Consider the following 12,235-nt stretch of genomic DNA (forward strand, 5'->3'; position numbering starts at 1 on the left):
TTCTGAAAGGCTGCTGAGAGAGGGCGAGTCTGAAGGGATTTTAAATATTGGCACTACCATGGAAAAACAATGCCTCTTAGCCTTTTCCTTCTAAAAGTGTGGGATTACAAGTGTGTCCCTGCAGAAATTAGTGGCTCAGGGTGATTCTGCTTGGAGTAGGCTGTTCCAGATGTCAAGCCATAAAGTGTCTTATCAGTCAGCATCAGCATTTTAAAGGTATCCAGAAACCAATTGGCAACCAGTGCAGGGATTGCAGAATTGGTGTTATGTATTCCCAATGCCGAGAAACAGTAAGCATGCAGGGTGCTGGGTCATAGACCAACAGCACTTAATCTTGGGGGCAGAAGGGATGGTTCTGCACAAGCATTGTGTGAGCGTGCAAGTGTTCTCGTGTGTGCAGCTCCATTTGGATAAGTGGAATTGCACACATTAGCACATTCACCTGCCATATATTTGTTATATATCTTTTATAGTGCAAAATGATCTATACCTGGATATATGTCTAACAGTGCTAATTATTGTATGCTAAATGTAATTTCAGGTAGCATGTTGATGATCCTTAAAAGAAAAATCTACCAAAGAACCAAAGCTGTAGCTCAAAGTGGAACCTATACTTTCTGTATGCTTTGTTAAAAGAACAAAAGTGGGTGAAAGTGGATGAGGAAGATTTTAAAAAAAGAAGTGGAAGCTATTTTTGGAAATCCAACTAGAATCCATTAATCACACATATTAAACCTGATGGATACCATAGAGACAGCAAAGCTTGAAGAACATATGGAAGGCCAGACCAGTGAAACTTCCAATGGTTATGCTCGACCTGCTCTGACTGTTAGTGATGAAAACAAGAATGGCAGCAACAAACCGAAGAGTTTATCCAATGGTTTGCGAAAAGGTGCTAAAAACTATCCAGAATACGTACAAATTTCCATGCCCACTGACTCTAGAAACAAGTTTCCTTTGGAATGGTGGAAAACAGGCATTGCCTTTGTATATGCTGTCTTCAATTTAGTTTTAACAACTGTCATGATCACAGTGGTACATGAGAGGGTACCTTCCAAGGAGCTCAGCCCTCCATTGCCAGATAAATTTTTTGATTATATTGATCGTGTGGAATGGGCTTTTTCTGTATCAGAAATAAATGGAATTATCCTTGTTGGAATATGGATAATCCAATGGCTATTTCTTAAATACAAGTAAGTATATTTTTTCTTGTATTTTTCTTATTATGGAAACAGAGAACTTTAGATGTTTTTAAATGCACTGTATACCATGATCTACGGGGGTGTAAAAATCAATAGATTTGTAATGCTAACGAAGATTTTTGCAATTGCAGTAATGTAATCATAGAAATAAAGAATCTGCATTCTGAATGTTAAAATATAGCAAATACCTCCAGGTTGGAGAGATGTGGACAATATATGGCTAGATAATTTGTAGATTATTAATTGTAATTTTCACAGAATAAGATTAACAGATTTGGGTAAAATTGGGGTTTGCTTGGATTGGCGGAATACTGGATAGAATGTGCTGAAACCGTGCTTATCAAAGTAAATTTGGGAATTTAGCCTATTTTATTTTTTTATTAACTTGTATGATGTAGAAATTTATATAGATATAAACATATAAATAAAGCTTTAATTGGTAGAAGCCATGATGAATGGCAGAGATCAATATTTATCTAGTATCTTATTTATGAGGATTATGGCATATAGCAAATTCTGACTTGGAATGTAAAAAAAAGGATAATAGGCATGAAGAAAAGAATTAGCAGATGAAAATAAAGGGATAAAAAGAATTAGCAAATGAAAATAAAGGGAAAATAAAGGGTATGTAAAACTAAGAGAAAGGGGAAGATTGTAATAGATCTGAATGAAAATGATCTACAGGTAGTTCTTGATTTAGGATTATTTATACACACCACAGCATCACCCCTGTGGTCATGTAATCATTTGTGGGTGTTGGGCAGCCTATTTGCATTTACAACCAGTTGCAGAATCCCACACTCTTGTAATTGTGTTTTGCAACATTTTATGCTATTTAATGGCAAAAATGCCCATTGGATAAAATAACTCAAGTTTACGACTGTGTGGTTTGCTTGACAACTTAGTGACTAGCTTAATGACCAAGAAATAGATCATTTTGGTAAGACAAGAAATAAAAGAGAAGAGCGTGAAAATAGAATGATTATAGGAAGGTGATTTAATGGAATAACAAAATGAAATGTTGTAGGCTGTGGATGAAAAATGGTTATTGCTACAAAAAATGAGAATAAGAGAAAAATAAAAATGCTGAAATAATTTCAGATAAATGGGGTAATGCTAGAAGTAGTTAATAGATCAGTATTGAAAAAATAAGTATGTTAAAGAGTGGGATTGAGACAAATTATATAAAAGTTTGTTTCAAAATATTTGATAAAAAGCCTATAATAAATGCTGGGATTATGTTGAAAATGGCAGCGGTGAACATATAGATATGAATATGATGATGGTGATGATAATGATGATTTAAACTAGTATGCCACCTCAATTTCAACAACCCTGGGCACATGCTACATCTGGAACAATGTTAAAATGTGGGTGTGATTTGCTTAAGGAATGATTGTGTCAGTTGCTTATCACACATGAAAACTGCATCAATACTTGATGATGGGAAGAATGCCATTATTCTTCTCCTTGTACAAAGTAAGAATAAATGCAAAAAAATTTTTTTTAAAGGAAAGACTTTGGTAATGTTTTGATTGAGTTACAAGAGGTGACAATAACATTTGACAAGTGCAGATGGCTTTGTGCCAGGAGGATATATGCAAGCAACATTTTGCTCTCAAGTTGCACATTGAGAAATATGTACATGAGAAAAAGTTTTTCATAGGTTTGTTGATTTAGAGAAAGCATATAATAATATGAGTGGGCTTGAAGTACAGAATGTTTTGCATGAATATGGAATGAATGTTGATTGCTGATTACTGTAGCAATAGTACTTAGACTTATATAATGCTTCATAGTTCTTTACAGCCCTCTCCAAGTAGTTTACAGAGTCAGCATATTACGCCCAACAATCTGGGTCCTTATTTCACCAACCTCAGAAGGATAGAATGTTGAGTCAACTGAGCTGGTCAGAATTGAACTCATGATAGTGAGCTGAGTTATCCTGCAATAATTCTAACCACTGTGCAACCACATCATAAGAGCAATATAAGTGGAATGTTTATTGGATGTGTTTTGGCCTTTATGTGTGAATATATAAAATATTTATAGGGTAATTTGAGGTATGTTGGTTGGATGCATGGATGTGCATGTACTTTTGTATGTAGATTATGCTGCATTGTTTTAACTGTAAGCAGATGATTTGTCATGAATGTTAGACTGTATGATGCAACAAGGAGCATAGATATAAACATTAATGTACCTAAGATGAATGTAACTATGTTTGACAAGGAAGATTTCAATGAATAATTATGAGTTATACATCATTGGCAAAAAAGTAGATCAGAAAGATGAATTTGTGTAATCTAGTAAAAAAGATGGAAAATGAATGAAGAAATGATAAGATGGGGAAATGCAGGCAGAATGGGAGTAGATAATTTGTGATCTGTTATGAGAAATGGATATTTGCTAAAAGTATGCAGAAATAACACAATAGACCTCATTTTGTTATATCAGTATTAAAACTGGGTATTTCATAGAAACATAATGTTCTGACCTAGGCTTCCCAAGAGCATGAAGCAAACTCCTGGTCCTGACAAAAACCTTTTTTAATTAATTTACTGTGAATTCTGCTCATTCACATGCAGCAAAGTCTTTCCAAGGAAGATTTACAGTCATGGACCTTATCTGGCTTAGAGAGCTACCAGGCCAATATCTGCAAAACTTGGCAAGGAGTCTCGGAGAGTCATGAGCCAATTAATTGAACTAATTGTCTCCTTCAAACTCTACTCCCCTTTCACTCCTGTTTTATTTCCTCTGGGACGGGCCATTCATCCATTGGTGGCCTTACTCCCAAGTCGACCCCGGTTCTTTAGCTGTTCCCTTCGTCTGGAAACTTTGTCCGTGCGTACACTGGGAACAGGCTGCAGCTGTTTGTCTGCCTCACTGATGTCTGACTCTGAAGGCATCTGATAACTGACATACAGCTCTGGTCCCCTCTCTGCTTCACTGTCCGAATCTCCTCACTGTCCGAATCTGCTGCCAGCTCCGCTGGTGGGCCACAACACATAAATGCAATGGGAACATGAGCTCTAAGTGTATGTAAAAACAAGGAGAGAAAGTCATATATCATTGAAACCAGCGACTTTGGATGGATAAGCAGCTAGAAAAATTATGGAGCTTCATTTTTATATATGATGATTGCAGTGAGACTATTATATGTGAAAAGATTTGTTTTTACCTACAATGTATATGAAATAGATAGTGAAAATGATGGAACTTGTTGAAATGGACAATTTGATTGCTTTAATTAGCCCTAGGACAATGTCTAAATTTACTGCTAACCTCTTATTGACTTTTTGTGGTAAATAGAAAAAATGATATTATGAATGATATATGATTTTGATTAGAATAAAAATATTAGATTATGGCTAAATGTATTCAATGGTGTACCCTTAGAGTAAGAGGTTATATTATATTTATAACTGCTGCAAAAGAAAATTGGAAGTCACTTCTTTATCATTTTTTTTCTTTGATTTCTGTGCCTCTACTTTTGCTTGTTTCTTCTATTTTAAATTTTTCCTTTTTTCATTCTAAATACCAGTATTAGTTCTTGTTAGTTTTTATTCTGTATGAAAATGTTAATAAAATGTATAAAAAAGAATAAACGGGTGCTTAATGGAATACAGAAATGAGTAACTTGAAAGGAATACTTTGTGGCAGATTGAATTTATAATGAATTAGGACTGAATGTCAGACAAATATATGAAGGAGGAAGTTTAATTCAACAGGGAGAAAGAGAAGCCAAGAGGATTGTTCTTGTTGAAGTTGATGAGGTAATCAAAAATAAAGAATAGGAAGTTTAAAGAAAGAAAAAGAGAATGTATGAAGCAAGGTGTGAGCAGGGTGAGAACAAGGATTGTTTAAAAGAATAGAAAGATATTAATAGGATATTGAATGGTTTTATTTATATTTCTTTGCTTTAATATTTCTTACTTTCATTCTGCATTCTGCATAACTTGCTTACCCCGAAATAGAACAACATTATGGATATATCTGCAAGCATATGTTTAGAAATAAAAAAAATGTTGACTGATATTTTGTAAATAACTCTTGTTTCCACATTAAGATATATATTAATAATAGAATCTGTAATGGTTTATATAAATTGAATTCTTATGAGAGTACAGATTATTTGCATTAACCAAATGTGATTTAGGCTGCATTGACTACCGTAGAACTTGTTGCTGTATAGTTTTCAGTAGCATTATACTGTTACCTTTAAAGAAAGTGAGCACAATTTATAGTTTATGCACAGGGGTGGTACACACTTTTACCTTCCCTATCGGTTCGCAAATGTGAGTGTGCGCTTCCATCACACGCACCACCTCTGTGCATGCGCTGATCCTTCCACGCATGCACTTTTGATGGAAAAAAGGCCTTAATGGGATGCCATAGAGCAAGGCGTGGGTGGGCGGAGCCACCCAGAATTTTCACTACTGGTTCTGGTGATCCAGTCCAAACCGGTAGAATACCACTTCATGCATTCTTATGTCATGGTGCCTAAATGAAAATATTTCCCTACTTCACCCTACCCAACAAATTCATTGGTCAAAGCAAGGTGATTATTTCCCATCTCAATATTTTGGAGAGATAGGGTACCTCATAATCAGAGGTGATATTCAGCAGGCTCTGACCAGTTCTGGAGAACCGGTAGTGGAAATCTTGAGTAGTTCAGACAACCAGTAAATACCACCTCTGACTGGCCCCGCCCCATCTATTATCTGAGGTGGGTGGGAATGGAGATTTTACAGTATCCTTTCCCTGCAACACACACCAAGCCACGCCCACAGAACCAGTAGTAAAAAAAAATGAATCCCAACACAGCTCATAATAATGTTGAAATAACTCATTCAAGGACCTTCTCCATTAAGACAGAGTAGAAAATAAGAAATGTAGCAGGTTTTTCTTTTTCTTCTTATTTAAAAGCTAAGTCTATGCTAAGTATGCATGCTGCTAACTGTTGACAATCCAAAATTCTACCATAAAATGCTCAGATGTCGTTTTATATTACTGTAATGTCTAAGATTGTGTTGTGCAAAACAGGTCCAATGTTATGATTTTCATAGCTACCAGCTAAATATAGAAGAAAGGTATTATTGTAGATTTCCCCCCTCACCTTTCTGAAACTAATATAATCAAAACATAACTTTGGAGCAGGAAGTGGTTCTTCATATTTTTTAAATAAATTTTATTCCACTGTGTTATAACTGCCATTGTAACAACCTTTTTTATAGAAATATGGTATACTGCTAGCATTATGTCTCAAGAATTCTTACCTCAATATGTTTGTGTTTATATTTCAGATCAATAGTAGGACGAAGGTTCTTTTTTATATTGGGAACTTTGTACCTCTATAGGTGCATTACCATGTATGTCACCACTTTGCCTGTACCTGGAATGCATTTTCAGTGTGCTCCAAAGGTAAATTTATTAGCATGTAGTTGTAATAATTTCATAGATATCATTATGCTATTTCATTTGTATGCTTCCCAATCTTGAAGGCTTTCAGGAAAGACCTGACACCTCCATATACATTTTTTTTCTAAATGGCAAAATCAAAATATTAAAAATTGAGAAAGCAAAACCCATGTGGTCACAAATTCCAGTTCTAATCAATGCATCCCTTCTGCCTGTACAACAAAGGTGGTATTTGGCAGGTTCTGACCAGTTCTGGAGAACTAGTAGCGGAAATTTTGAGTAGTTTGGAGAACCGGTAAATACAACTTCTAACTGGCCCCTACCCCCATCTATTCTCTGCCTCCTGAGTCCCAGCTGATCAGGAGGGAATGGGGATTTTGCAGTATCCTTCCCCTGGTGTGGGATGGGAATGGAGATTTTTACAGTATCCTTTCTCTGCCACGCCCACCAAGTCACACCCACAGAACTGGTAGTAAAAAAAATTGAATCCCACCACTGCTGTACAAGATGGAGCAGATACATTTTGACAGCTCAGAAGGGAGGTCTTGAAATCTCCACTTGGAGGGAGTTTCAAGGAAAGGGAGAAAGCTATCAGCCTGCTTCCAAGGCCTTCTCAGATAGCAGTTTCATAAAGATAATAACCAGGAGGGATTTGACCGTATTCGATCTGGTCACATTTACAAATGAATATAGGAGAAGGCAGTCTTAGATAACTAGGGCCAAAGCCATGTAGAGCCTTAAAGGTGACAACTGGCACTTTGAATTGCACATGAAAGCTAATTGTCAGCCAGTACAGTTTTTGAAGCAGCAGAGTCACTTAGGTACCGTATATCAGGAAAAATCCATCACAGTCTAGGGTGCCATTTTATGTGCCAGGTGCAGCTATTAAATGTTCTTCAGGGGCAATTCATTATAGTATTTCAAATAGCAAGTGACTAGGACGTGAGTGACTGTGAAAACAGCCGCTTGATCCATCAGAAGCCACAATTGATGCACAAAATGTAGCTGTACAAAAGCTGTCTTAGCCATCTGCTTAGTGAGAAGAAACTCTGAATTAAGAGGAGCAAATTATGAATTACTTCTGAACAGGAAAATAAAACTCAGTTCAGAGTGAAAAATAGTATTTCTCTGGGATCAGTAGGCTGATAAACTTAAAGTTATTTTGACAAGCACATCTGGGTCAGAATTTCCATACTGCTGATGCATTCCAGAATTGAGATGTCTAACTAGGTATTATCATCTATTGATGACACCAAGTTTAATCTTTACTGATAGCCTCCCTCAGCAATTTTATGTAACTATTAATGAGAACTGGAGTAAAAAGAGAATTCTGAGGCAGTCCATAAATTAAAGACCTACAAGTAGATTTCCCCTTCCCTACCAACTGGAATTGATCTTTCACAAAGGAGGAGATTCATTGTAAGACAGTGTCTCCCCTTATTCCAGCCCACCAGAGAAGGATGTTATGGACTAAAGGCCTTTAAGAGATCAAAGAATACCAAGGTTGCTTTTCCCCAAAACCTAGCTTCTCCAAAGATCATAAGTATGACCAGTATAGTTTCTACACTGTATCCCAGACTAAAACTTGTCTGCCAAGGATCCAAATGGATTGCTTCGTATAATAATTAATGATGCTCCATTGGCTTTTAACTGTTGTGAACCTCTTTGCTGATTTTCACATATATACTATAAAATGTTATAGATAAATTATTTTGTGTATTTTAATGCATTTTGTTATTTTAATTTTAATTTGCGTTGAAATGTTTTATCCTGTCAAATGTACCATTTAACAATTCCCCCTCTTTTTTTACTTAATTCTAGCTAAATGGTGATTCTCAAGCTAAAGTTCACCGAATTCTGCAACTAATTTCAGGAGGTGGTCTGTCTATAACAGGCTCACATATCTTATGTGGAGATTTTCTATTCAGTGGACACACTGTAATCTTAACACTCACTTACCTATTTATCAAGGAATGTAAGTTTCAATATTTGCATTTTTTCAAAAATAAAAATATTTTCACAAAAATGTTTAATGCCAGCACCAGGCTAGAAGACTGTGAGTTGTATTCTCCCTTTAAAAGTCTATGTCTAATTCTGGGTAACTTTGGGCCAGTCATTCTCAGTCTATGATGTCGAGTTTGGGCAATAAGCTAGTCAGTCAATTTGTTATGGCAGTGTGACTAGTATTATGAGATAAACCCAGGAGCAAACAACAGCACACAGCACACAACGCCTTTATACAATTAACAGTGGTTTATATGTACAGAACTATATACAGACAAACACAAGTAGATAAATCCCTTACCACTCAGCTACGGACACAAGAAGAGAAATGAGATACACGTTGAGAGAGAGAAACACCCTGTAATGGCCACCTATATATATATAGACATCTCTTAAATCAGTAAATGACTTCTGTGGACCCCACCAGAGTCTTAAACAGGGGATACCTGTATTGCTGAATCATCCTCATTGCATCATCTTACAGATTACAGTTTACAACCTTACATCAGCTGGCAGCTATTAAAACCTCATTACCTGGCACAATTCCTCGTGCAACCAATGAATGTACATTTAGTTGATCTGGAAAAAAGCAGACCATATGCTTGTAGGAAAACACTAAGAATTAAAAAATCATATCACCACAGTCCTCTGTTCTCTAGGTTGAACATATGTGTAGCTTATAATCATTCCTCTTAAGTTTTTCATTCCAGGGCCCTCATCATCTTAATTGCTTTTTGGACATGTTTCAGAATGTCCTCTAAACTATGGTGCCCAAAGGTGGATGCAATATTCTAAGCACAGTCTGACCAATACAAAGTAGAAAGAACAATGGCTTCTTGTTAGCTTGATTTCATACTTCTAATGATACAGCCTAGGATTCCATTCCATCCCCTCCCACACTTTTTGTTTTGTTTTGCAATTGCATCACATCCTAGGCTGACTCAAGTTCAGCACATGGTCCACCTGGATCCTTTTCATGCATACTATTGTCAAATGTAGTCCTTTCCACCCTAGGCTCACACCTTTGTTTATTCCTACCCATTTCCTACCCATTTGCTGGTTTCTACTTATTGTTGCAACTTGTCATATGCCTCTGGAACCTTGACACTGCCCTTTAAAGTGGTTTTATACCTCTATGTTTGAGTCATTTAAAATATATATTATCATCCAGTAGCATGCTTTGAATAGTACAAAACTCTGCAGTAAATTGCTCTGATTCACTAATGTACACCTGTTAGATATATTTGTTCAACTGGCTCTGTATCTAGCTAGTCCATTGACATTTCTACTAGATTTTCATGGAAGACCTTGTTGATTACATTCCTGAAATCATGTGTACAATTTATCTATTGGCATTTCTCTGGATAGCTAAAGTGATCATTCTATCAAAAAAAGAAATCAGTTTGTTTTAGCATGTTTTTCTTGATAAGACCATGCTGGCTGCTGCCAAGCAATGGATTCTTTTCAAAATTCTCACATTCTGTTTGTAGGGAAGGTTGTTGACAAAGTGGTGGCCTTTCAACTCTGGCGGTCCTTGGATGAAACTGATTATCTGGATTCCTTTCAGTCCGGTTTCAGGCCTGGTTACAGCACGGAAACTGCTTTGGTCGCGCTGATCGATGATCTCTGGCGAGCCAGGGAATAGGGGTCACTCCTCTATCCTAGTGCTTCTTGACCTCTCAGCGGCCTGGTATCCTTCTGCGATGGTTGCGGGAGGTAGGAGTGGGAGGCACCGTTCTTCGGTGGTTCTCCTCCTACCTCTCGGACAGGTCGCAGTCGGTGTTGGTTGGAGGGCAGAGATCGACCCATAGGCCCCTCAATTATGGGGTGCCGCAGGGTTCGGTCCTGTCCCCCCTCCTATTTAACATCTACATGAAGCCGCTGGGTGAGATCATACGCCGGTACGGGATTAAATATCAATATGCGGACGATACACAATTGTATCTGTCCGCCCCATGCCAACTCAGTGAAGCAGTAGAAGTGATGTGCCAGTGCCTGGAGGCTGTCAGGGTCTGGATGGGAGTGAACAAGCTTGCACTCAATCCCGACAAGACTGAGTGGCTATTGATGCTCCCTCCCAAGGATGGTCCAGCTATTCCATCTCTTAGCCTGGGGGGTGAAATTATACGCCCCTCAGAGAGGGTTCGCAATTTGGGAGTCCTCCTGGATCCGCAGCTGACATTAGAACATCGTTTGTCGGCTGTGACCAGGGGGGCCTTTGCCCAGGTTCACTTGGTACACCAACTGCGACCCTATCTGGACCGGGAGGCCCTTTGGATAGTCACTCATGCCCTCATCACTTCAAGACTGGATTACTGTAACGCGCTCTACATTGGGTTGCCCCTGAAGAGTGTTCGAAGACTTCAGCTAGTCCAGAATGCAGCCGCACGAGCGATTGTGGGTACACCTAGGTACACTCACGTTACACGTATCCTTCGCGAGCTGCACTGGCTGCCCATTGGGCTCTGGACACACTTCAAGGTGCTAGTCGTTACTTTTAAAGCCCTACATGGTATCGGACCTGGCTATCTGAGAGACCGCCTCCTGCCAGTTACCTCCCTGAGACCTATTAGATCGCACAGACTAGGCCTTCTCCGGATTCCATCTGCTGGCCAATGTTGGCTGGCGACCCCCTGGGGGTGGGCCTTCTCTGTTGCTGCTCCAGCCCTATGGAACGATCTCCCCATTGAGATCCAGACTCTCACTACCTTCCGGCCTTCCGCAAAGTGACCAAGACCTGGCTGTTTCAGCAGGCCTGGGGCTGTTGAATTATCCAGCCCCATCTTGTGTTATGAATGTTGTTAAATTTTTAACTGTTGTTTTTTATTTTTATATTCCCCTTTCCCTTCTTATTTGTAAGCCGCCCTGAATCTTCCGAGAGTGGGCGGCATACAAGTTAATTAATTAATTAATTAATTAATTAATTAAATACATACATACATACATACATACATACTAACCTATTTCAGAAGTGTGTGTGCACACGCATGCATATACACACATTTATGCATATACATATTTGGTTGTGCCTATAATTACTTAGGTCTCCCTTTTCCCAGTGTTGAAGATAGCAACACTATTTGTCCTTCTCCAGTCACCTGGTAAGATTCTTGATTACAACTGTAATTTTGAACTGTAGTCTCCAGAATAGAATATTATTGTCCATGTTTTATATGATTTTTTTGTACAGATTCACCTCGTCACTTCTGGTGGTATCACTTGATTTGCTGGTGTATGAGTGTTGCTGGAATAATCTGTATCCTGGTAGGACATGAGCATTACACTGTAGATGTTGTCATTGCTTATTTTATCACAACTAGGCTCTTCTGGTGGTATCATGCAATGGCTAACGAAAAGGTAAGGAGCATGCGTGCCAACTTTAAATGTTAAAATGAATTTTAAATGTTGGGCTTGAGATATATATGTTCAACCATATGCATATGTTCAACCATAAGCCAAAGTAATTATCAGGAGCAACATATATGAAATTAAGAAGGTCATAACTAAGCTCAGTTGCTCAGAAATGCCAAGCATCAAGCAAGTAGCTCTTTGAGCTCTTCACAGGAAAGCAGCAATACAAAGAGGGCTAAATATTCCTTTTTTTTACC

At 38.0% G+C, this 12,235-nt stretch overlaps 1 protein-coding gene across 4 annotated transcripts in view; it reads left to right on the top strand.

The window, feature by feature from the left end:
- Positions 1-12,235, top strand: part of SGMS2 (sphingomyelin synthase 2) — a 35,100-nt gene that overhangs the window by 20,050 nt on the left and 2,815 nt on the right. For all 4 annotated transcript variants that reach the window (XM_032223833.1, XM_032223836.1, XM_032223834.1 and 1 more), the window contains 4 exons: positions 542-1,193; positions 6,509-6,626; positions 8,445-8,598; positions 11,818-11,984. In XM_032223833.1, the coding sequence (XP_032079724.1) occupies positions 739-1,193; positions 6,509-6,626; positions 8,445-8,598; positions 11,818-11,984 (894 nt within the window). In that variant the 5' untranslated portion in view covers positions 542-738. The remainder of the gene's footprint in view (positions 1-541; positions 1,194-6,508; positions 6,627-8,444; positions 8,599-11,817; positions 11,985-12,235) is intronic.

This window comes from Thamnophis elegans, chromosome 9, assembly GCF_009769535.1.
Source record: "Thamnophis elegans isolate rThaEle1 chromosome 9, rThaEle1.pri, whole genome shotgun sequence".
NCBI lineage: Eukaryota > Metazoa > Chordata > Lepidosauria > Squamata > Colubridae > Thamnophis > Thamnophis elegans.